Raw genomic sequence first — 26329 nt, forward strand, 5'->3', positions numbered from 1 at the left:
CATGAAGGCTAAAGAACAAAAGTAGTAAACTCAATTATATCTAAAAAAATGAGTTAAGGCGACTCACAAAAAGATGTAAAATATGACAATATGGAAGGGGGACTCAAAACAGGTTTTTTCTTTTAGAATGTGTTTGAACTGGAGTGACTATCAACTTAATACGGGCCACTATATAGTTCATATGTTCTATATTAACCTCATGGTAAAAGCCTATAATACACAAAAAATAGTCAAGCATAAAACTAGAGAAATTCTAGGAAGGAAAGAAAGGAATATAGAACTTCAAAAACAGTGAACAAAATGGCAATAAGTAGAAACCTATCAATAATTAAATGTAAATGGTCTAGGGGCACCTGGGTGGCTCATGAAGTTAAGTGTCCAATTCTTGGCTTGGGATCAGGTCATGATCTCACATTTTGTGAGTTCGAGTCCAGCACTGGGCCCTAGGCTGATAGTTTCTCTCTCTCTCTCTCTGACTCAAAATAAACAAACATTAAAAAAATAAATGTAAGTGGGCTAAATTGTCCAAAAGACATAAGGTGATGGAATGTACAAAAAAAAAAAAAGTACTCATCTATATGTTGCCTAGAGACACTGACTTCAGACCTAAAGACACACATAGAATTTAAATAAAGAGAAGGAAAAAGTCTCTACAAGAGACTACAAATATCTATGCAACCAACATTGGAGCACCTAAATATATAAGGCAAATATTAACAGATATAAAGGGAGAAATGGACAGTAATAGAATAATAAGGAATTTAAACAGCCCACTTATATCAATGGATAGATCATCCAGGCAGAAAGTCAAGAGGGAAACAGTGTCTTTGAATAACACACTGCACCAGCTTAATTTAATAAATGTGTACAGAACATTCCATCCAAAAACTATTCTCCAGGTTATATAACCTATTATTCCCTAAAGCAAGTCTCAATAAATTCAAAAAGACAGGAATCATATCCTGCATCTTAGCCAACTACAATGTATGAAACTAGAAATCAACTACAAGAAAAAAACATGGAAAAAACACAAACCTTTGGAGGCTAAACATCACTAACAGTCAACATGCTGACAAAGATAATGAAATTTAAAAATTGAGAAAAATTAAAACAGTCCAAAAATCACTGGGACACAGCAAAAGCCATTGTAAGAGTAAATTTATACAATCTAGGACTACCTCAAGAAACAGGAGCAATCTTAAATAATCTTATACCTGCAGGAACTAGAAAAAGCAGAATAAAAGTACAAAGTTAGTATACAGAGGGAAATAAAGATCAGAACCCAGAAATAAGTGAAATAGAGACTAAATAACCAAAGAAAAAAATCAATGAAATCAAAAGTTGTTTTTTGAAAAGATAAACAGAATTGATAAACCGTTAGAAAGTCTCATTAAGAAAGAGAATTAACCACCAACACCACAGAAATACAAATGATTGTATAAGACAGCTACAAAACATTAGAAGAAATGGATAAATTCCTAGAAACATAATTTTCCAAAACTGAGCCAAGAGGAAGTAGGTAATCTGAACAGTAATGAGATTGCATTAACAGTCAAAAAACTCCCAAAGAACAGAAGTCCAGGACCAGATGGTTTCACAGGTGAATTCCGCCAAAAATTTAAAGCAAAATGTTAATACCTATTCTCCTCAAACTATTCTAAAAAAATAGGATAGGGAAGAAAGCTTCCAAATTCATTCTGCAAGGCCAGAATTATGGCACCAAAACCAAAGACACTATAAAACAAAACAACAAAAAACTACAGCCTGATGACCATAGATCCAAAAATCCTCAACAAAGTGTTAGTAAATTACATTTACCAATACATTACAAGTATCATTCACCACAATGAATTGGATTTATGCTGGCAGTGCAAGGATAGTTTAATATCCATAGATCAGCATGATTCGTCACACTAACAAAACAAAGAATAAAAATTAAATAATCTCAATAGATGCAGAAAAAGTGTTTGACAAAATTCAACATTCATTCATAATAAAAACTCTCAACAAAGTAAGTAGGTTTAGTGGAAACATTTCTGAACATAATGAAGGTCATACATGACAAACTCACACCTAACATCATACTCAATGGTGAAAAACCAAGAGCTTTTCATCTACTGTCAGGAAAACAACAAGGGTGTCAAATCTTGCCATTTTTATTCAACATACTACTCCAAGTTCTAGCCATAGCTATTAGACAACAAAAATAAAAGCCATCCAAATTGGTAAGGAAGTGAAACTGTCACTATTTATATAGGAGATAATATTAAATGTAGAAAACACTAGATTTCACCAAAAAATTATTAGAATAAATTATTTCAGCAAGGTCACAGGGTACAAAAGTCATTTATAATAATCTGTTGCATTTCTATACGCTAATAACAGAGTAGCAGAAAGAGAATTAAGAAAATCTTTCCTTTTACAATTGTACCAAAAAGAATATAACTAGAAATTAACTTAACCAAGGAAGTAAAAGACCTGTATACTGAAAACTATAAAACATTAATGAAAGAAATAGAAGATGGCACATACAAATGTAAAGATATATCATGCTCATGTATCAGAAGAATATTGCTAAAATGTCCCTACTACTCAAATCTACAGAGTCAATGTAATACTTATCAAAGTACCAACAGCATTTTTCACAGAACTAGAACAAGGGATCCTAAAATTTGTATGGAACTACAAAAGACCCTGAACCGCCAAAGCAATCTTGAGAACGGACAAAGCTGGAGGTGTCACAATCCAAGACTTCAAAGTATACTACAAAGCTGTAGTAATCAAAACAGTATGGTACTGGCACAAAAACAGATCAATGGAAGAAAAACAGAGTCTAGAAATAAATCCACAGTTATATGGTCAATTAATGACAAAGAGGGTGAGAACATGTTAGGGAATATATTGGAGAAAAGACAATCTCTTCAATAAATGGTACTGGGAGAAATGGACAGGTATACACAGAAGAAGGAAACTGGACCACTTTCCTACACCATACACAAAGTCCTGGAAGAAAGCATAGGCAGTAATCTCTTTGACATGGCCTTAGCAACATTTTTCTAGCTATGTCTCCTCAGGCAAAAACAAACAAACAACAACAACAACAAAAAGGCAAAAATAAACTATTGAGACTATACCAAAATAGAAAGCTTTTGCACAGCAAAGGAAACAAAAAAAAAAAAAAAAGGCAACCTACTGAATGAGAGAAGTTATTTGCAAATATATATTTCCAATATGAACACCTTATCAGATATAGTACTTACACAACTCCACACCAAAAAAACAAAAACAAAAAACAAAAAAACAATTTGACTTAAAAATGAACAGAGGATCTAAATAGACATTTTTCCATATAAGACCTACAAATGGCCAACAGATATGAAAAGACGCTCAGTGTCACTTATTATCAGGGAAATGCCAATCAAAACAACAATGAGGCATTAGCTTACACATGTCAGAATAGCAAAGTGACAAGAAGTAAATATTGGCAAGGATGTGGAGAAAAGGCAACCTTCATGCACTGTTGGTAGAAATGTAAATCAGTGCAGCCAATACATAAAACAGTATGGAGACTCTTCAAAAAATTAAAAATAGAAATACTACATGACCTAGTAATTCCACTACAGGGCATTTATCAGCCCCCCAAAACTAAACCAGTAATTCAAAAAGATATATGTACCCATAGGTTTATCATAGCATTATCTACGGTAGAAGTAAGATATGAAGCAACCCATGGATGGATGAAGATGTGGTATGATACATACAATGCAATATTATTCAGCCATAACAATGAATGAGATTTTGCCACTTGCAACAACATGCATGGACCTGGAGAGTATTAGGTTAAGTGAAATAAGTTGGATAAGGACAAATACAATATAATTTCACTCATATGTGGACTCTGAAAACCCAAACAAATGAACAAACAAATAAAGCAGGAATAGACCCATAAATATAGAGAAAAACCTGGAAGTTGCCTGAGGGAAGGACTGGGAAGGGAATGGGAAAAATGGATGAAAGAGAGTGGGACGTACAGGTTTCTAGTTATGGAATAAGTGAGTCATGGGGCTGAAAGATACAGCATAGGAAATATAGTCGATTGTATTGTAATACCATTTTTGTATGATGACAGATGGTGGCTATCCTTGTAAGCATAGTGTAACAGAGTTCTCCAATCACTAAGTTGTACACCTGAAACTCATATAACTTTGTGTGTTGACTATACATCAATTGAAATAAATGTTTGAGAAAACAGATTAAACACACTATATACATGATGGGCCATCTAAACCCCTCCCCCTATAAAAGGCTATGCTGTAAAAGTAGCATATTAATATCATTTCTCCCTCATTATCATAAATTGTCCTCATAATTCATAAAGAATGGTATCTTAAATATAATGCAGAAAACTTTTAGACACATATGTAACTGGGTAAAATAATTCACTGTATTAACCTAAAATTAACTCTTCTTTCATTAGAGAAATGAGAATTACAACAAGAAGAAATGGATATCACTATTCAAGGATTCATAAGAGGTCTTCAGTATATTGCATAGTAAAACCAGTAATTTTAATTAACCTCGTTTTAAATTAGAGCAGTTAATACATAGCCTTTTTTTTATATATATAATTGAATACATTTTTCTGCCTACTTTAAAACATTTGTTGAGTAGACATAGAATAATACCCTCCAAATCTTTTGCTTTCTTCCTGGTCACTTCTTTTCCCATTGTGAGATGTAACCCATTACCAATTTTCTCACGTATTGGAGTAATTTCCAAGCACTCATAGTGTAGGCTGTCACAGATTCAGGTGGAGGTTTCCTATCTTTAGTTCAGAGCACAACTCAATTAGTTGTAACCATTGAGTCTTTAACTTCCACCTAGATACTACTTCAGGTTCTTGCAAGACTTGTTACTTTAACAAAGAAGATTCTAAGCTGATCTTATTGACTCTTCCCAACATTCCAGAGATAGAAAGGTTCTATGATTAACCCCACCTCTCCCTAAAACCTGCTCCTCCTATAGTCATTGGCAACACAGTTTTCCAACTGTTTAGGTTAAAAACCCAGAATTTTGTGTTATACATCTTGTTCTCTCAGACCTAGCCTCCAATCTGCCATTATATCTTGTCAACAGTTTTTGAACTATACCCATTGTTTGACCTCACCTTCTCTACTGTTACTACATTGGCCCAGTCATCAGAATCTCTTCCTGGATTGTTGTACTATCTTCCTCTAATTTCCTTGCTCCTCATCCCTTTTTACCTTCTTTAGTCTATTCTTAAACAAAAGCTGGATTCATCCTATTAAATGACCTCAAATAATGTCATTTTTCTGTTTAACATTGTCCCGTAGTCTCCCATCTCAGTATGAGTAAAATCAAAAGCTGTAAACATGCCTTGCCTATTGCTTGGACACACCAGTCTTGCCTATACTTTAAGAACTTTGTGCTTATTACTGCCTCTGCCTAGAATGCTGTTCCCACAGAAACTGTAAGGCTTGGTCCCTCATCCCCATCAGATCTTCAGTGAAATACCAACATCTTACTGAAAACCTTCCTTTTCACATTATGACTCCATTCCCACCCTACCTCCCTAATTTGCTATTCTTGCCTTGTTTTATTATTTTTTTCATACAGTCATCACCAAGTCAAACAAATGTTTTCTTCTGGGTTTACTTTTCCCCATTCCCTGCTATATCCTGAACACCTACAACTGTCTGGAAAATTGGTATTCCATAAGTATTTGCTACATATTATTGAAAATTGCAAATTTTTGGATGAGGAAATAAGAGATGACAAAGCTTGTCCAAAGACAAACTTGGGATCAACGTCTAGCATAGTGCCCAACTCTCCATGCTTCTACCTATTCATTCTTCCATGGAAGAGTACTCAATTAATGATAGTGGCAGGAGAGTGGAATTTAGCCACATAATAGAGAAAATAAATGTTAGCCAAACTGCTCCACAAATCTTATGACCTCTTCCTCTTACTAAAACATCCACAATTTAAATCTTTGTGTTTATTGCTTTCTATATATAAAGTACTGAGTTTTCATTATTAAAGATCATCTCCCTCATTAATAGTACCAGCATCTGTGAGGCATGAGTTGTGTTTGCTAGGTATAGTGCTGGTGTCTTAACACATGATCCCAAATTTTTGAAAGAAATATAAGGTAGATACCACCATCCATTCTTTACATATGAAAAAAAAAATACAGATTTTTTTGTGTGAACTTGAGTTAAAAAAATTCATATCTGGTAAAAATGGGGTTCAGTCCATGTGACAAATAATATCCAGTCTTCTTTGACCAGGCAAATCTACCAGGTGCTTTGCTGCTCTGAACTCTATTCCTAGGTATTGGTGCCATTTATCTAGGGCTAAGCATGAGTTAGATGTATTCTTCCAAATTTTCACAAGTATGAGTCACATGACCAAGCAGTAATGAGGTGAATTTTCCTAAGCCACAAAGGGGAAAAAAAAGTCACACTAACGTTCAATCTTGCAATCATGATTCACATGAGATATGAGCAAGGTAAGAAGCAGAGATATCATCTACTACTCAGTTTCTTGCCTGCAATTAAAGTCATCTACATGTTCAAAAACAACTTGATTAAATACAACCTAGAATTTGGGGTGCCTGGGTGGCTCAGTAGTTGAGCAAACAACTCTTTATTTTGGCTCAGGACACAATCTCATGGTTTATGAGTTCCAGCCCCACATTGGGCTCCGTGCTGAAAGTGCAGAACCTGCTTAGGATCCTCTCTCTCTCTGCCCCTCCTCTGCTTACTCTCTCTCTCAAAAAATGAATAAACAAACTTAAAAATATATAAGCTATAATTCTTCTTTTCTCTAGCTACCATAGATAGCATTTGCTATTTATTCACATATCATTAAAAACCTTTATTCAAAATTTCAACAACTTAGCTTTTTACTCTACTATATAATGGACACCATGATATGACGTCAGACTGACTGACATAAATTTTAAGAACCCAATATGTATTGGTTGTTACCATCATCTGTATCATCTGCCACAGACTATTTCCTATATCTCTTGTTAAATGACTAGTTCAACTACTAGGACCAGCAACATCTTTACCCTGAATAAAGCATAAGACTGCCCATCAGAGAAAACTGGCTCTAACCTTGCTTGTATCAGCTACTGACTGTGAAAGTTTTAGACACTATAGTAACTTTCAGCTGTAAAATGGGGTTAATAATACTGATCCACTTTCACCAGCCATTGAGGTCCAAGTGAGAAAGTAAACTTAAAACTCTTTCATAAATTTTTTTTTTTTTTACATTTTTTTTTTTTATTTATTTTTGGGACAGAGAGAGACAGAGCATGAACGGGGGAGGGGCAGAGAGAGAGGGAGACACAGAATCAGAAACAGGCTCCAGGCTCCGAGCCATCAGCCCCGAGCCTGACGCGGGGCTCGAACTCACGGACCGCGAGATCGTGACCTGGCTGAAGTCGGACGCTTAACCGACTGCGCCACCCAGGCGCCCCATTCTTTCATAAATTTTTAAAATGTCACTGTAAAGTATTATTACATAACTTGTACATACCTTTGGGGAATCCTTTTAGAGTCTTTATCATCATTTATTGGATCACCTGTACAACTTAGGCCTAATGAACTCTGCACAGATAAGGATATCCCAATGAATGCCCAGGGTAGTGTGAGAGCACCATAAGGCCAAGCAAGACAAGAACAAGGTACTTTCAAAAGGAGGTAAGCTTTCTTCTTCCACCCCACAGTGGACATTGCTAGGGCTAAAGTATGGGTGGGACAGCCTAGTTAGTTACAATCTCATTTTTCCCACTTATGGTGAATAGTCAGGAAATAAGATTCTCAAAAGAAATAAAACACAGGAAGCTTCTGTTTGGGATTTCAAAACTGGCTGTGGAGTGCAGTCCAAAAAAAGATATAGGTCAACCAAAAACAAAGGTATACCATTCTTGCAGTAGGAACTGCCAACTCATTCATAGAGCTGTCCTTAGTGATTCCAGCTCAAATTTGGTTACATTTACATATAACTAGTTACTTATTTGCTGCTTTGTCTTCAAAGGCTTTGTATGAATGTAAAGGTCTTATTTCTGAAGCTAAACTTCTGGATAAATATAAAAAAGTACTTTCTGGCTCTTTACTGGTATGCCCTCCACAGATGCTAGCTCTACATAAGCCATACTGGGATTTGGTACACATATCCCAGTGTTCAGTCAGTTGATTGAGATGCATTCTTAGATCAGGATGCCTCTCAAATTGATGTATAAGACCAGCCTGTGATCAAAGTTGATTAATGCTTTCCTTTATTGGGTTAATATACTCTGGATTTTTTCCATATTCAAAACATACTGAGCATCCCAACCAATTAGAATTTCCCCATATGTTGTACCACTTAATCCTCACACATACACAAAAATAAAGTATTACTTTATCCTTATTATTCAACAGATGAGGGAACTGAGGCTTAACTTGGTAGCTAATAAGACAGTTACCAGTAATACAAGTGTGTGACTTCTATTTACAGGGTATTTAGGAATCTACTGCAGCTCCAACTGCTTTTGAATAAAATAAGAATAAAGGGCATTTAAGGTAGTCCCCCTGAGAAGCCAGGATGCCTCCCCTTACATGTGCCTGCCAGGGTTTGGCCTGGTTTAGAACCTTATCATCTGTTTCTCCTGGAGTGACTGTACTTTAGGGGAAATGCAGCAAAAGCACCAGAGGGTTCTCTTCAATCTAAACCTGAAAATAATATTTCTTTGGTTAACAAAGAGACTCTATGCATGGACAACATATTGTAGGTTTCCTTGCAAAAGGTTGAACTATGTAAAAAAAACTTTCAAAACCACAGATTAAAGGACAAAGTATCCTCAAAAGACTGGAAATGCATAACAGTGTTGCCAAAAAATCATAGAAAAATATTAGTAGTTCCTTTGAAAGAAAGCATCGAATCTATGAAATTGGAAAACTTCTTTGAAAAAAAAAAAAAGGACTCCACGAACATTCATGAAAATGATAACTTTCAACCAGTGAACAAAGATAAACATTAAAGGGTTAGAGAGAGTATGATACAGTATCTTGCCCCTACTAAAAATCATACTCAATATTAAGATGAAAGCTTGCTCAAGGCACAATCCCTATCTTGGAGTCCCTGTGAATCTAGCCTTTGACAAAGTTAAATCACCTCCGTATTTATTATAAGATGTAAAGGCTACCTCATTATCTCTTTACCCGATATACTAAAAATGCCTAGGCAAATTCTTCAAATGTACTATGGCTACATCTTTGAAAGAAAGAGTGATCTCTGTTATATCTGGAGTCACCACCTGTTAGAACTCTCTAAACTTCTTTTAAAGAAATTAATGCTTAGCTATGAAACAATCAATTTCTGCCTACAACTTGCTTGGTTTCAAGGGCTCACCCATTAATTTCAGCATTTCCAGAATTATTCATTGCTAATATTATCTCAAAAACAACTGCATAAGTAATTTGAATTTCAAAGAGACCATTGGCCTGATGTACTTCTTAATATTATTTTGTTAAGGAAAAAAACTATTGCTTAGCTTTTTTCATATATAAAAAATGTAGTTGTTTGTTATATAAGGATTAGACAATATACAAAGGATGGCTAAATATATAATGATATATGAAAAGGATTTTTTTTTAAAAAAGTGCTATAAAAACAGTTGAATTATTTTAACCTCAATAACTTTGTCTATAAAACGCAAGAAACTGAAGAAATTTTACCTGTTTAAAACTTTCTTTCAAGCAACATTCTCACCAAAATCCTTAATTGCCTTTGAGAGTAGTAATGCCTATGTCTCTAAGACAGGAAAATATTTGGGGTAGACAAGAAGAGAGGTGGATGGAGACCTTTAAAAGGTATATGAAGGCTATGGCCTAAGGACTGTGATGGGTTCTCAGGAGTCTTGCCTCTAGGAAAGTGCATATCCAAACCCTGCTGCCATGTGGGGGATGGGCATTTGGCATATGAGTCTGGAACCATTTTATCTGTCATCTTCCACCCTTCCAGAAGGAAGAAATAAAAAAGCTCCATTTCAAATAATATGTATATTATAGGTAAAAGGTCAAGATTGACCAGAACTATAGGTATTCAGGGGCAATTTTGCCCCTGTATCCTATAGGATACATTTGGCATTGTCTGGAGACCTTTGTCACTACTGGGGAAGGAAAGTTGCTATAAGCATCTATTGAGGAGATGCCAGAGATGTTAATAAATACCCTACAATGGACAACCACAACAAGCCCCCTACAAGTAGGAATTATCCAAGCTAGGGTAGACTAAAATAGCCTAATGGAGCAAGCCAAAAGGCTTTCCAGGAAAGGGTCCAAACTGACTTCCAATACTGGGAAGCTTTCACCACAGTGTATAAGACTCTCTTCCCTGTACTTTCTAGACCAATTTTTTCCCCCTAAGTGTGATCCATGAGTTCTCTGCATCAAAAACATCTCAGATGTGGTTTCAGAACAGTGGAGCCAGAACCCAGAATTCTCAGCAGAAATTTATTTGCTACCCATGTGATTCCTCTACAGATTGTAACTTGAGAATCACTACTTCATTTCTCTGTTGAGGTCATTCTCTTCTGCGTTGTCCATTATCACCTCTCTGTAAGTGATTCCTCTATGACAGACCTTGGCTGGTTGTTCACTACTACACATCCAATGGCTTAATTGGAGTAGACATGGTGAAATAAAACAAAAGGCACTTATGTCATCAAAAAGACTATCATCTTTTAGAAGAAACAAGATAAGGAAAAATAAAATTAGCTACCCATTTATTTAGCACTTGTCTATTCTGTACGCTGTGCTAAGTGTGTGCCACATATTAACACATTCAATTCTAATAACACAATAAAGTAGATACTAATATTTTCACTTTGCAGCTAAGAAAAATGGAGCTCAGTGAAATCAAACCACTTGCCCAAGGTCACAAAGCAACTACTAGAAGTCAGAATTATACTTGTGTTCTATTTAGTGGAGGGTATACATGGGCAAGAACTGCTACTCCATGCATATCGCTCCTGATTTTTCAGACTCCTCATATGTTGTAAACAGAAATTGTTGGGGTAGGAGAATAGATGTGCCTAGGATATCCCTTTAATTTAAAGAGTGCCAACAGCTAGGAAGCACATTATTTCACCCTGTCACTTCTTCTCCCTATGGAAAACGGAAAGAGGGAACACGAGCAGTCACCTTGGATCAAAAGGTGAAATTGAGAGGGGTGCCTGTTCAGCTCGGTTGGTTGGGTGACCGACTTCAGCTCAGGTCATGATCTCGCAGTTTATGAGTTCAAGCCCTTCGTCAGGCTCTGTGCTGACAGCTCAGAGCCTGGAGCCTGCTTCGGGTTCTGTGTCTCATCCTCTCTCTACCCCTGCTCACACTCTGTGTCTCTCTGTCTCTCAGTAATAAATAAACGTTAAAAAAAAAAGATGAACTTGAGAATAGAGGCCCACACTAAGTAGAGGGGACCATAAATCAGAAGGACTCTGGGTGTCTGATGATTCTGAGTTCATTATGTAGGCCCTGAACTACATACATATAGACTTACTCTATGTGATAGAAAAATAACTGTATTTGGATGTTTTAGCATATGGAGCTGAATCTATATCTAATTAAATTATGTGAAAGGTTTTGTTTAAAATGTTAATACTATTATTGGGAATTAATAATTTAGGATAGTTAATTAAAGGACAATATTTCACATCTAGATGTAATTAACATTTTAATGTATCATAACCTTCCTGTGGGAAAGCAAATGAAACCAACTCTGTCACTGTGGCCCCTTTTAAATTCCTTTTTGAAATAAATTACTAATTTGACTAATTCAGCTATTTTGAAAGAAATTCAGTATATTTCTATACCATAATCTTTAAAAAGTCTACATAATATACTAGAAAAAATTTTAAAATGACAAAGGAATTAATTAAACTAGAAAAAAAATAGTAAGCTAATGTATTAAGCACACATTTATATGCTTATTATGCAACAAACAGAAAAATTTAACACTCAGACACATTTCCTACCCTTATGGAGCTCACAGAGTAGTTAGAAGACATATAATTAAATAAGTTCTTACATTGCAGTGCCCTACTAGGAATGAAAGAAAACAACACATCATGCTGTGGGAGAATGTCAAGGAAGGCTTCTTAGGAAAATCATGGTATGTCATAGCAGCACCTGGATGGCTCAGTATGTTAAGAATCTGACTTTGGCTCAGGTCATGATCTCATGGTCCATGAGTTTGGGCCTGCATCCGGCTCTGTTCTGACAGCTCAGAGCCTGGAGTCTGTTTCAGATTCTGTGTCTCCCTTTCTCTCTGCACCTTCCCTGCTCATGCTCTGTTTCTCTCTCTCAAAATTAAACATTAAAAAATGTATAAATAAATAAATAAACATTAAAAAAATAGAAGCACCACAGTATGTCAGTCACTAACTTTGTGACTTCCAGGAAGTTACTTCGATTCTCTGAACCTCATTTTCCTAATATTTTTAATGGGGAGGACAATGTTTCCTCCACAAGGTAACCGTTAAAACACATTGCATAGTGCGTTTAAAATACTTAGCACAGTGCCTGGAAATACTGAGCCCTCACTGCATCTTAGCTAGTATAATCATGTTATTAACTACACACAATTGCCCTACTGTCCTTCTAACTGTATTACTATTCCAATTTATAAAGCAAAAGCAAAAGCTCAGATTAGGAATGTTGCCCAGTAGCACCCAAATTGTAAAAGACAGAGTCGGTTTCCAAATTCACAACTAACAATAACACCTTGCTTATAATTTTAACATCTACCTTAAGAGAGCGTGGTGTACTCTATAACTTATTTTTTAGGTACCAGACATCAAAACCACGTGGCTGTTACTGTTCTCTGCTTGGCTTTTATTCAGGTAAAATGCTAGGCCTTATTCACGTAAATAATTTTTCCTGGCACATCTTCTAAGAACCACTCAAGATTATGTTTGCCTGGATTGGTGTGATAAAGCCAGTAACAGAGCTACATATCCTTAGTTAAAACAACAACAACAACAACAAACAAACAAAAAAACCTGTAAGGTTTTTTTTTTTAAAGTTCTTTAGGTAAACATGCCAAAATCAATTTGCTCAATTAATGGCAGGTACTGGCACTCTACCAGTCGACTGCTTCTAGTAGGTGATAGCATCACCATCTCTGTCACAGTGGTTACTGCAATTGTCTGCACAGAGGTGAATATGGAGAAAAACAAAGTTCCCTATCACCTCTTGACCGCTAAACAAGTTCTCAAAAGCCTACAAAAGATTCTGGCAATCTGAAACAGGAGACCTGTGTGCAAAGCAGGTTAAATCCAGAACATACTCTCCTTGCTGTGATCTGAGGGCCACCTCCTTCCAGACCAGGGTTCATCCTCATGTCTTGGCCAAACGTAAAATACCTCTTTAGTGCCTTTCTTTTTCTTGCATCTTTGAACACTTGTGTAACTTTTACACAGACTGATGGGTATAAGATAATAGCTGTTATTCATGAAGAAAAAATAGAAGAAAAAAAAAAAGCCCTTGCAAACAACTGTTGATTCAAACATGTAGTTAGATAATATTTTTCAACATAGGTCATATAGATTAGGCTCTGTATTAGCATGAATGCTTAATTTTTTCAGTCACGATGTTAATGCTTATTTATACATTTCTCTTTCAGTGAAGCTCCCCTAATCAAAATGTAAAAGTAGCTAAATAGCTCTACCAAAAAATACCACCCAGAAATAAATATTGCTCTGGACCATTGTAGAACTTAGTTCTGGACTTCTTTTTTTTTTTTTTCAACGTTTTTTTAAATTTATTTTTGGGACAGAGAGAGACAGAGCACGAACGGGGGAGGGGCAGAGAGAGAGGGAGACACAGAATCGGAAACAGGCTCCAGGCTCCGAGCCATCAGCCCAGAGCCTGATGCGGGGCTCGAACTCACGGACCGTGAGATCGTGACCTGGCTGAAGTCGGACGCTTAACCGACTGCGCCACCCAGGCGCCCCTAGTTCTGGACTTCTTTAACTCTTTGTATTGGAGCATGAAAATGAAAGATGTAATTTTTATAGTCTTAAATGTTTATAGTACTATGCCTTTCCTTCAAGGAGATATAATAGCATCACTTGGCAATTCTTTACACTTAATAATCACCATTCTTAGAAAGTTTTTCATGCTTAATCAAAATTTAAGCCAATTTTCCCAAGAATATTCTTATATTGTCTTTAGATCCTATTTTCCCTAATATTTAATCTTAATATTTTGTTTCTTTTTTATGAAACTTTTTACAAGAACACAGAAACATAATGATTAAGTTTTGTTGCCTTGTAGAGATTCTGAAACTTGGGGTAGGATGGAGTAGTTATAGATTCTAAGAGCCTACTCCCTACAATCTGATTCTAATTCAACAGGTCTGTATCTTAGGCTGGATTTTAGCAGTCTCTTCCCACCATTTGCTGGGTTTGGCATGCAGATGATCTTTTGTTCACTTTGAGAAACACTCATTAAAATCCGAATGGGTCAGAAAAATTTCTTTGGCATCCAGACCCCACTTTTTCCCCAACTTCTTTTTTTTTTCATTCACTTGTTTTATTTTTTATTTTTTAAAATTTACATCCAAATTAGTTAGCATATAGTGCAACAATGATTTCAGGAGTAGACTCTTCAGTGCCCCTTACCAATGTAGCCCAACCTCTAACTCCATTTTTTACTTTTCTTCATCTTTCCATCCAACTCTGACATTTTCAGGTCCAGTTAGCACAGAATACATCTATACCTCAAAAACTATAGGCATTATATTTCTCTTCTGAGCTAATCCTATCTCTCCTCTTCTACCTGGAAAACTATCTACTTATACATCAAGGTTCAGAAACATATCACCCCCTTTATGAAGTTTCCTCTTCCCCCTTCTCTTCCGAATGCCTGTATCACTTTGTATGTATTTCTGTTAGAGTGATTATAATAATCTATTGTAGTTACTGTTTATAGGTCTGTTTTCCATACTAATTCCATATTCATACACAGGTCAGTAAATAGCACATATCATTTACCCAATAAACATTTGTTGAATTATAATCTGATACTAGAACCACCTCTAGAGATACTACGAGGTCAGGGGAACAGTTGCCATCTTTGCAATTATTCTTTTGAGACAAACAAAATTCTTATATCTCTAAATTCCTTTAATACTTTATATTGTTTAAATTTTACCTAAGTCCTACTTGAACTTTTTTGGGAAAAATTATTTCTAAGAGAACCCAGAGTTTGATCACACTACTTCATCCTTCCCATATACACTAATTTCACCTTTGAAAGGTATTTTCTGAGATGGTATATTCTAGAAATTAATTTTTATGTCATGATAGGAAATTAAGAAACATTTTACTGGATGATACAAACTAAATCCTTTAAATCTGGGATAGGTGATAAAGCAATTCTACTCATGGAATTCCAGTCTATGAAAAAGGTCAAAGTAGGAACTCCGATGGCAAGAAATACAACAAACTGCTAAGTGATGCTAAGTATACACTGAAAGCCACCTATGAATCTACAGCAGCAGAGAAGTTTTCAAACATAAGTGTGCTTCTCTTGTCAATTTGGCACATCATGCCCAAATGAATAACCTCTTTCCAAGTGCATTGGGGAAGGAGGCTTACATAACAATGTGCAGTTTTAGTGTTTAAACCTGCTCAACACTGGCTGTCTGAGAGCAGTCTGACATAATTCCTGCTCAGTACACAGAGAACCTTCTGTTTGCTTTGGAAAATTGTCCTGCTTACATGGATTCTCCAGCTAGTGGGCATTTCCTCATGGCCATCTGACATTTCTAAATGATTCAATGGTAATATAATCCCTTTATCCAAAATGATAATCCTTTTCCACTTTTGTCAGAAAATCAGAATGCCTTAGTGCTAGAGTCACCTGTACCTAATTCCTCCCTTTTATTTAGTTCTCTTCCTCCGTTGTGGCTGTGAGTAATGATGTGACCTTTTGTGTAACTGACACAATGGCTGCCTAATTATATCTTAATAAATAATCTTTGCACTTCACTCTCAGCCTCCTAAATTCTTCTAAACAGGTGTATCATATATTGTAAAGTCAGCATATGATTAAGGGAAAAGGGGCTCAGGAAAAGTGTGGGGCTGGACTATAGGCAAACATTTTGATACATGGCTTTGATACTTGCCATATCTAAACACAAGACCTACTCTGCAAGATTTACAATTCCATGGTCTTGTCAACCTGAAATGCTTCCCTGCCCTCCTTATGTGCAACAACACAAATCTAAACCATTGTGTTCCAAATGACTTGAAGCCCTCAGCTTCTCACAAAAATTTCCCAGTGCAATCCAGTCTACCCAACACCACAGGGATATATCTTAGTTCTTAGACATGTTCTGTCTTCACCTCTAAGTTGACACTTGGCACGTATCTGGACACCCAAAAAGGTTGCACATTCCTCAAGAGCAGAAGCCAGGCCTCACATGTCTTTTATCCCCCATAACACATTAGTACCCACCAATTCCCTACTCATCAACCCTTCCCAACACTACAAAGGAATTCCCACAATACTGCAGAAGTATTTTTTTTTAATTTTATAGTCCCAATGATACCTAAATCTGTCCATTACATAGTAGATAAGGATTTTTTTTTATCTCAAATAATCAGAACAACAAAATTATGGAGTTAGAAAAACAAATCAGACTTCCAAACCAACACATAGCTAACGTCACAGGTCTGATATTGTCCATTTAAAAGAATGGGGCCCACTTGGTAACATTCCATCAAATATAGGGTACATTCTAAGACCAACTTTGGACTGAAATTTTCTTTTTGGTCTATACAATTATATGTCTCCTACAAAAAAAATGTCTCATCAATGAATCAGTCTTTTTCCTGTAAGCAATTTCTTGAAAAATATATTATAAAACCATACAGTTTTAGAGCAGGGATACTTTAAGATATATCCCATAGATGACCTATCATCATTTTACAATGAGAAAATGGAGACCTAAATGATCTATGTAATTTTCTTGCAGTCACCTAATTAGTCAATGACAGAAATGGAACTATGACGCCAGTGTTGAGACCCTAAATTAATGCAATTACTGTTACACTTCATTGTTTTGTTTATAGCACAATATACAGTAGTATTTTTAAATTAGAGTTTTTATACATACAAATGGATTTTAAAAATAATGAACACCACTATAAATGAAACATGCACATGAAGATAAACAAGTGCATGCATAATGCATTCCATGATAGACTCTCTGAATTTGCACAAGTGCACAACACAACTGTTCTTAACTCACGAAGTTTAAAGATGATTATATTCCAAGGGTTTGTAAAATATGAGCATTTCTTACCTGGCAGCTGTATGAGGGGTTGATAAAAGACATTAAACACTTGAGCTATGATTAGACATTATATTTTTCTGGCACCGAAGGTTTCCTCCTACCTGGGTTTGAGGGGATTAGCAGTTTTAAAGGAAGGTAGGCCAAAGACTTGAGAGGGATCACCCAACATATAAGACTTTGGCATTGTTACCCACATTGCAGTATTAAGTTGACTGTAGTTAATTATCAGCTAAGTATTCCTATTTGCTAGTTATGGCTCCATTTTTCCTTATTGTGTCTGAAATCCCTACTATTACAGTGACTTCTTTAAGTTAGAAAGCGTAGGTGGGAAAATCACTTGAGAAGTTGCCATGCTACTCTTCCCCAGGTAATGAAAAAAACAGTATTAACCTTAGTGCATTTGAGCTGTAAGGAATGCATAATTTGGCAGGGCAGGAGGGAGAGAGGGTCTTGGCATAACAGAAAAGCTAATGCTGAGAAAGGACTCCACCTTTCAAACTGCCTCCAATTTTCCAACACCAATATCCACACATAGTTAACTAGGGATGTATAATTTGAAAAAAAAAATGAATGATACCCTCTTAATACATTTCCTAATACCCATGATCCACACAAAGAAGCTTTTATCCCACCCCATGAAAAGTAACAGGGCCTCACATTCTAATGGTCCAAACTGTTTTAAAAACACCCACCCCGATGCTTTTCAGCATCCCTTAAAGATTTAACCACCTCCATGAACTTATTTTGCCCTTTTATATAAAAGCTGGTATCTTGACAGTTTTAATAAGTACTCAGGAGAGAATAAGGAAAGTGGAGGAAAAATGCTCACTCCAGTTATCTTTTCTTTCTAAATACTAAGGCATACAAAAGAATTAATCAGCATATAGAAACCCAAATGAAACAAAGAACAGTGACATTTCACAGCTCCTAACTATGAAGAGAACTTACAAAACAGCATCAGTGTTACGACATGCAACATCAACAAAAAAAGGTAGCAAATTTGGTAGTAACGCCTTGAAATGGCTTCACTCTTAATCTTGCAAGAGTGGGGACTCCTTTGTTTTCATAAATATTTTAGTCTTTGGATTAGAAAGTTTTCATTTGTTTACATCAAAACCAAGTTCATTAATTCTTTATGTATCAGTTTCTTCACAATTTTACCCCATAATTTTAGAAGAGCAGACTGATTCTCTGGGCCAACATCAATTAAGGATGTTTTATGACCCTGTAATCTTTCAAACAAAGAAGAATACACACTCTTAACTAGCCTTCCTTAAAGCTCACCAAAGGACTACAGAATGGGTTCATTCCACATATGCAATGACTTTCACTCCCAATGGGAAGAAAGACTAAGAAATAAAGGAATGAAATACCATTTTTCCTTCTCAAGTTTAGATCATGCTTGAAGAATGTATTTGTGCTATGTAATTCTTGACTCATACAAAGAATAAATAAATAGATCCTTTGCCCAAAGAATAAATAAATAGATCATTTGCCCAAATAGTAAGTAAAGAAGACTTGAGTGGTCGTATGTTTACTTCTTTGAAACCCCATTCACCTGCTTTCAAAATTAATGTTTACAATGAAACAGATTACATTAGAAAGCAAAGTTACTCACCATGGAGGAATCACTGCTTCCACTCCCGATCGGAGCTCCCTCAGCACAGGTTGGGAGGTGGGTAGAAAGTTGACTAGCCCTGCCCCCATCTATGACATCACAATCTACCTCATAAAAGGTAGTGAAAGTGCTCTGAACTCCTGTCTGATTTCCGAGAGATACAGAAAAGAGTGAGTGAGAGAGAGAGCAAGAGAAAAAAAAAAAAACGTACCCTATTGGGAAGGGATTGGGGAAGTGGAAGAGGGAGGGGGTCTTTGGGAGAAAGAGGCATATGAAGGAATTAGGTGCTGAAAGAGATATGGATGGGCATCTGTGATATTAAGCAGCCCAGCCATATGAATTCCTCATTGGCTCTCTTGAACAGATAAATGGACCATTTTGGAGAAGGAGGATGAAGAAGCACCCTGCCTTGTCAGGCATTGTAGGGGACAATCGTTGTGGGTTCAAAGGGGATGAATCCCCTATTTAAAGCATTGAAGATCACCAAGAGAGAAAGCAAGGGCTACAGCTCTTAAAGCTTGGAACAGTATGTGGGGAATCTCAGATGTCTTTCTTGGAAGTTCCATTGCCCTGCTGTGTGACCTTCATTAAGCCCTTGGCCTCTGCATGTGCAGCCAGTACATGATACTAAAAGGATACTTACCTGTCTCATTGGAATCACTGAAGAACTAATGAATTCATTGTTGCTACAACTGCAATTCTTTTTACTCTTCCTTTTTGTACCCAAGGAGGGGCTGTGTGACAGGCACATTTTAAAAGATAAGCCAATAACCAATGCCTATTTCTACTTCTTAAGATTTTACCTTCTGCATGAAATATTACTGACAATTTTGACCAGTTTTTCTCTGTGTAGTGAATATAACATATATATGTATATATGTAAAGGGGGTAAATAAAGCCCACCTTCAAAACTGGAGAAAAATCGAATGGGAAGATTTCCATAACCATCAGGTCCCTGCACTACCACTCTCAGAGGTCAAATTTAAGTTACCCAGTGATGTTAACTGACCAAATGTGTGTCACATGCACTAAAAGTATAGTCATATTGTTATCGCTTTGTTTAACATCTGAGTCCTTTGCGGGGGTGGGGGTGGGGAGTTGGTGGTAAATTAGGCACTATGGGAGAATAATGTGGAGAACATTAAGGTATTTTTATTTTAAATGGAGATTTAGAAGTTAAAAAAACTATGAACTACTCAAAGTTGTTGAGTGGGTAATATGACAAAAGGAAGGAGTAGTTTCAAAGAGCAGGTAGGTTCTGAAACCATCCACATGGAAGCCAGATCTTCATTTGCCCAGTGCAATATATGAAAAGTGAAACTCACTATTCCCACAGAAAATATTTTAGTAAAAGATTCAAAATTATAGTTTACAGTTCATGGCATCATAAATGGGTAAAGCCCAAAGCATGTTTCTGTGTGTAGATAACCAATATTCATGATTAAAAATTTTTTCTTATGTTTTAAGCCAATATAATTCTATTTTTAATCCTGCCATTCCTAGATCACGACATATGTAAGTGTATTAATGATCACAATTTAAAAATTAAGCAGGGGCACCTGGGTGGCTCAGTCGGTTGGGCATCCGACTTCGGCTTAGGTCATGATATCACGGTCCGTGAGTTCGAGCCCCGCGTTGGGCTCTGTGCTGACAGCTCAGAGCCTGGAGCCTGCTTCAGATTCTGTGTCTCCCTCTCTCTGTGACCCTCCCCCGTTCATGCTCTGTCTCTCTCTGTCTCAAAAATAAACATATTTTTTTTTTAATTAAGCAAAACTGGTAGATTAGGGAGCATTTTGAAACATAGATGCTACTAAATTCAAACTGATAATGGATTTGGCAACATTACTCCCATATTTTACTTCAAAATAAATGTTAGAGGCATTTAAATAATTTCTTCAGAATATTAAATACAATAGAAAAAAATATCTGGCATTAATGAAAAAATGGAATTTTTCTAGTATTTGATGTTTTCTGTACTTATTAGAGAAAGCAGTGATATCCTGCTTGTTTTCCTTCTTGTATTATTGTATTTCTATTTTCAGTAATTCTAAATCTAAATTCAGCTTCTATATTCAACAGCTTTATTGTGTGAGTTTTCACAATTAATGGCCCTATGAAGTTTTCTTTTCTTCCTATTTTTATTCATTGGATCATTGACTAGTTGGCTTATCCTTGCTTTTTTATGCTTTATGATGATCCCATTCGTTTAGAAATTAGGCATCTCCTGATTTTCCCATTATAGGGAACGTGCTATTCATTTATCTTTATTTTTCAGTTTCAAAAATGATTATTATGTATTAGAAGCTTATTTGTGTCATCTCACCTTTCATACAAAATTTAAAGGTCATTATTATAAGAACTGATTGCAATTGTTCATTCTTCCAAGAAACACCTTAACAATATTACTACACAACAAAGAAGGTATATATCTGCCAATGTTAATATATCAGAATAAAAATGGAGTTAAGCACTTTTTAACTATTGAAAGAAAACAAGTTAGACTTATAATTTGTTGATGTTTCTTATTATCTATTGCTTATTTGGAAATGGAGCATGACTTCAGGAACCCAATGCAAAACTAGGCTGCATCAAAAGGATGCAGAGTGGTGAACTGTGCTGACTTTTTTAGGTGATTTAGTATGATTGATTGCAATAATGTCTTTAGTTATGAGATTAGTTTAAGGAAAACCAAAACGAACTTTCTTTGACACAGAATGCAATGCCAGGATCAGATAATTTCCAATTCTTCTTAGGATTTAGCCACTTGACATTGTTTATGAACACTGTCGCTACAATTATGGATTTGATGCATACTCTCTATGACATCACATAAATGGATGAGTTAGCCTTTCAAGACAAGATATGAAATGATTGTAAGATTTGAGTCAAGAAACTCCATTACTGAAGTCATGGTTATAATTTTATTCTGATCAAAGAGACGTAGGATTGGTTTCGTCTGTTGAAAAAAGGCGTATTTGTGTAACTTAGTGCAAAAGATCAAGAAAAGTCAGGTGGGATAATTTGTGTACTCCAAAAGAATAATCAAAAGGTGTCTTTATAAAGGAATTCATTGTGTAAGACATGATCAGGCAGTTGGCATGCAATCTGACCAAAATGTTATTATTAAAGAGAAATATCTCAGCAATAGAGAATCTAAACAATTTTGATAGCAATGGATTTTAATCAGGAGTTCCTAGATAAAGAGATTCTGTTCTGAGTTTGTTTTATGATAGTGTCTCACATACTTAGCCTTGGGCTTAAAAGAGTATATGGTTCTTAGAAGATGATGCTGCCTGGAACTTCTCCAGGAACTTCTCTCAGTTGAGAAATAGATTTGCAAAAGGAAATGGATGAAAGAGGTCAAGATACAGATTGTGCAGATTTGACAGAAGATCTAGTCAGAGTTCCACTCAAGTTCATTATCAGCAAGGCATCTGCACAGATGAAGGTATTCAGAGAAAAGCAATAATGTAAGATGTAGTATTGATGATGAAAGAAAAGATTACAGTCCAAATTAAGTAAGCTTGCCTTCAAGAAAATTGGATTAGGATGAAATATTTGAAATATATTTATTGCCCAGAAAGAAAATGACTGTTGAAGATAGAGTAAGACAATATGTTCCGAAGCAGTTAAAGAAATCTAAACTAAGAAAACTACACACTGCCCATCCAGAAGTCTTTCCTATTTGTAAGATACATGGGCCATAACATGGCACATATTTCTCTCCTAAGGGCTGTGATAAAAGCTATATTTTATAAATCATTTAAATTAAGCTGGAGAAAGCATTTGACAAAATCTGTAGGGACAGAATGCAGAAGATAGTAAGTTAAACATGCTTTTATTTCTAGAATATAGTAAACCAAGAACAGTGAATACACAGAGATAGCCATCAACAGACACCCTGCTATTCTTGCTGAGAATGCTAAACAGTAAGATGAGAAACTAAATGGAAAAAAGAAAACCCAATGGATTACACAATCTAACAAAAGCACAATGGACAGAAAACCTTATCCTTTTTCATGGAAATTATTTGCTATTAGAGAGAAAGGACTTTGAATATCCTCACCCTACAGATATTTAACACTGTGCCTTTTTAGTTGGAGCACCATAGAAATGTTGTTCAACGAATCAGAAAATGTACTATGTGAAAAGGAAATACAACTCATTGAAGCTTGGATTGTTGGTTTGTCATTAGAACTTAGGAACAACATACAGAAACACTAACCTTTTTCTAGAAAAATATGGTTGTCAAAAAATTTCATCACATCCAATACCAAACATAAAATCTTGTCTCGGTTTTCCTATAGAGTCTCTTAATTTGCTTTAGTTTGAGTCATCTGAGGTAATTGAAAATAGTGCAAAATCAGTAAGATCCCCAGATAATATCTAGTGTATGATTTTAATATTTATCTTCTATTTATGTGTATATTCTTGTATCAATTTATTCACATTTTAGCTTCTTTTTCTTCCAACTGCCTCAGTATCCAGGAATTCTTGAGGTATATCCAAGTAGGAATAAGAAAAAAACAAAAACATCACAATGGATTTAGGTAACTAATTCAAAATAATGTATTTTTTGACTAGAGCTGACATATCCAAGTGTACACAGGAAAACCAGAAAGCATACACTAAATTACAGATACTATTTCAAACATAAAGGTATTCTACCCCACACTGTAGCTTCCCATAATAACTTGGTTCAACTTAAGGGAACAGATATTTTCTGGATTTGTTCTCACATATCGACAACTAGTTAAAAATGAGGAGACAGCTCCTAAGACACTAGACATTATTTAAAATATATTAATAAACAACATCTAACAATGAAATCAATGATAACAACTAGCATCTCAAAATTAGAATAGGTCTCATGGGAAAATGTTATAAACCAGCACTGCTTAAATAGGTTTGCCTGTGTCTCACAGATATCAAAAGATGCAAAATTAGTGTCCCTCATCCAGGTACCTGCCATATGTCTAATTTCCAAGTTTTCACAAAATATCGCTAGTCGTTGGCTGCCAAATAATGCTCTGAATATGAACTGAGATCCAAAACATTAACTGCGAATAGATTAAGGTGTGGATCACTTGCCTTCTTTTTGATTAGAGGCTTTCAAAACTTGAATAGCTCTAAAACCTAAAGAAATGGAAGTTCACTGACTGAATGACAAGTAATGGCACTGACATTTCTGAGGCAGAGACATTCTTCTTAAAGCCACTAGCCACTTCTCCTCTGACGAGCAATAATGAATGCCCTCAGACCAAAGTATAAATGCCTCAGAGTACAGGTTCAGGTGATGCACTCAAATTAATCCATTGAGTAGATCCAAGTTAGGTCAACCCATGCTTCCAGCTATGGTAAAGAGTTATTTGCTTGGTTCGTGTTCCAATTTTGCCACAGGAGAGTCTGTTTTCTCACTTTAAAATGAGAGCATTAGAATATAAAGTCTGTTTCTATGCATAAAACAAATCAGTTTAATTTCATCAGTGAAAAAACTGATTTTTTTCAATGCATAGAATTGATCAAATTGATAGGTTTAGGGCCATTGTCACTAAGTATGTAACTAAAGAGTTTCTTTAACAGAGCAATACACCATCCTCCTTTGCACAAAGACTATTTAAATTCAGGGAGACACCTATACAGGTGTGGTATACTAGACTCAAAACTTGTTATGATGCCTGGCACCCAAGGAAATTTTTACTTATAACATTCCCCATTTCCCATTTCTTCCACATGTAATACCTTGAGTTTGTCAAATGTCACCTTTATAACACTGGGACAAAGAATCTGCACTGAAAAATCACTTAAGGGTTATTTTTCTCTGAAGGTTTGCATAATTTAGGTTGTACAAAATCAATGGCCATGTACACTGATATAAATGTAACAGAGGAAGACTTAATGCAGGAATCAAAACTTAAAAATGGTTATAGTTTTACTGTCATAACAGAATGAGAAGGTTAGGTTTTTCAGAGAAAGATTGAATTATTCAGCAACCCATCTTAGTAGTAAAGTATATGCAAAGAACTATGGCCATTCTGCCAATGATAAGTACTTGTTTAATTTTCTTAGTGTTACAGAGTATTTCCACCATCTTTCCATCCAGATTTATAATCTAAAGTTTGTTTTAATCTTACTGTCTCTAGATCTGGCCTCTCCTACTGTTGCATAGTTCAGGAAAGTCTGTTAAGCCCAAATACTTAATGGCCTACCCTCTGAAAAATCTGGAGAAAATTCTTTGTAACTGCAGTTAATTTCCTGAACACATACCCTTTTGTTCAAGTGAAGCAGAGAAATGTATTTCAAATCCAAATTGAAATAGCAATTTAGATTTGTTTCCATTACTACTACACTCTGATCAGTGGAGATCAAGAATTGACAATAAACAGAATCAGAATATATATATAAAAAACTCTTTCCCCAAAAAAGTGTTGCTTAAAAAAAAAAAAAAAAAAAAAAAAAAGTGTTGCTTAAAGTACAAGGTTACATAAGTAGGTACAATGCTAATTCCAATGACTGCTTCGTATCATTATAAAATACTAACACTATTTTTATAGAGGAAATATAGAACTTTTCAAATAAAATGCAATTCTCATCTCAACAAATCACATTTTAAAAATATATTTTAAATATATGTAATATAAGTGTATAAAATATATATTTTAAAAGATATAATACATATAGCACTGTACAAATAATTCCCACATTTTCTTTTCCCTAAATTTTCTTGGATCAGATGTGTCACAGTTGTCAACCACTTGTTCAGTTCCTGATTACTGCTTATTTGAGGATAATAGAGCAAATATCAAATCATGTGTATTTGTTGTATGTGCATGTTTGTGCACATGCACATATGTATCTTTGGTTATATGCCATAGTCAGGTAGGATTGATTTGGCCATTATCAGTTTCTAGTAGTGTATTAATGGTTTTCATTTATTACCATGAACATTCATGTTGATTTTGAGTCCAGTTTTTTTAATGACATGAAACAGGCAATAAGGACTGTAATTGACCCCTTATTCTCTAATATTTTTCTTTAACAATTCAAATCCTACCAGCATCACAAATTATATTTTCTCACCTTGTCAAGCTTCTCTCCACAACCCAATTGAGAGAGATTTAAATTTGGAAAGGAGAGATTTAAATGGCAAAGAACAAAAGTGCACATTAGGGCAGGTTACTCCATTCCTCAGGAATAGGGCAGGGCTCCATTCAGTCAGTCTGAGGAAACTAATATCCCCACCTCGAAACTCTGCTCCTATATTTTGTTAATATGAAAAAAAGACATTTAAATGCAATAAAATCTTTCAAAATTTGTAGCATTTTATGTGGG

At 35.5% G+C, this 26329-nt stretch overlaps 1 protein-coding gene across 5 annotated transcripts in view; it reads right to left on the bottom strand.

Annotated features, from left to right (window-relative positions):
• CTNNA2 (catenin alpha 2) overlaps nucleotides 1–26329 on the bottom strand; it is a 1103782-nt gene that overhangs the window by 13090 nt on the left and 1064363 nt on the right. For 3 of the 5 annotated variants that reach the window (XM_058683538.1, XM_058683540.1, XM_058683543.1), the window contains one exon: nucleotides 18998–19141. The exons of the other annotated variants lie outside the window; for them this stretch is intronic. In XM_058683538.1, coding sequence (XP_058539521.1) covers nucleotides 18998–19141 — 144 coding nt within the window. The remainder of the gene's footprint in view (nucleotides 1–18997; nucleotides 19142–26329) is intronic. 5 annotated transcript variants of the gene reach the window in all.

The sequence above is a fragment of the Neofelis nebulosa genome, chromosome 9, assembly GCF_028018385.1.
Source record: "Neofelis nebulosa isolate mNeoNeb1 chromosome 9, mNeoNeb1.pri, whole genome shotgun sequence".
NCBI classification, from domain to species: Eukaryota; Metazoa; Chordata; class Mammalia; order Carnivora; family Felidae; genus Neofelis; species Neofelis nebulosa.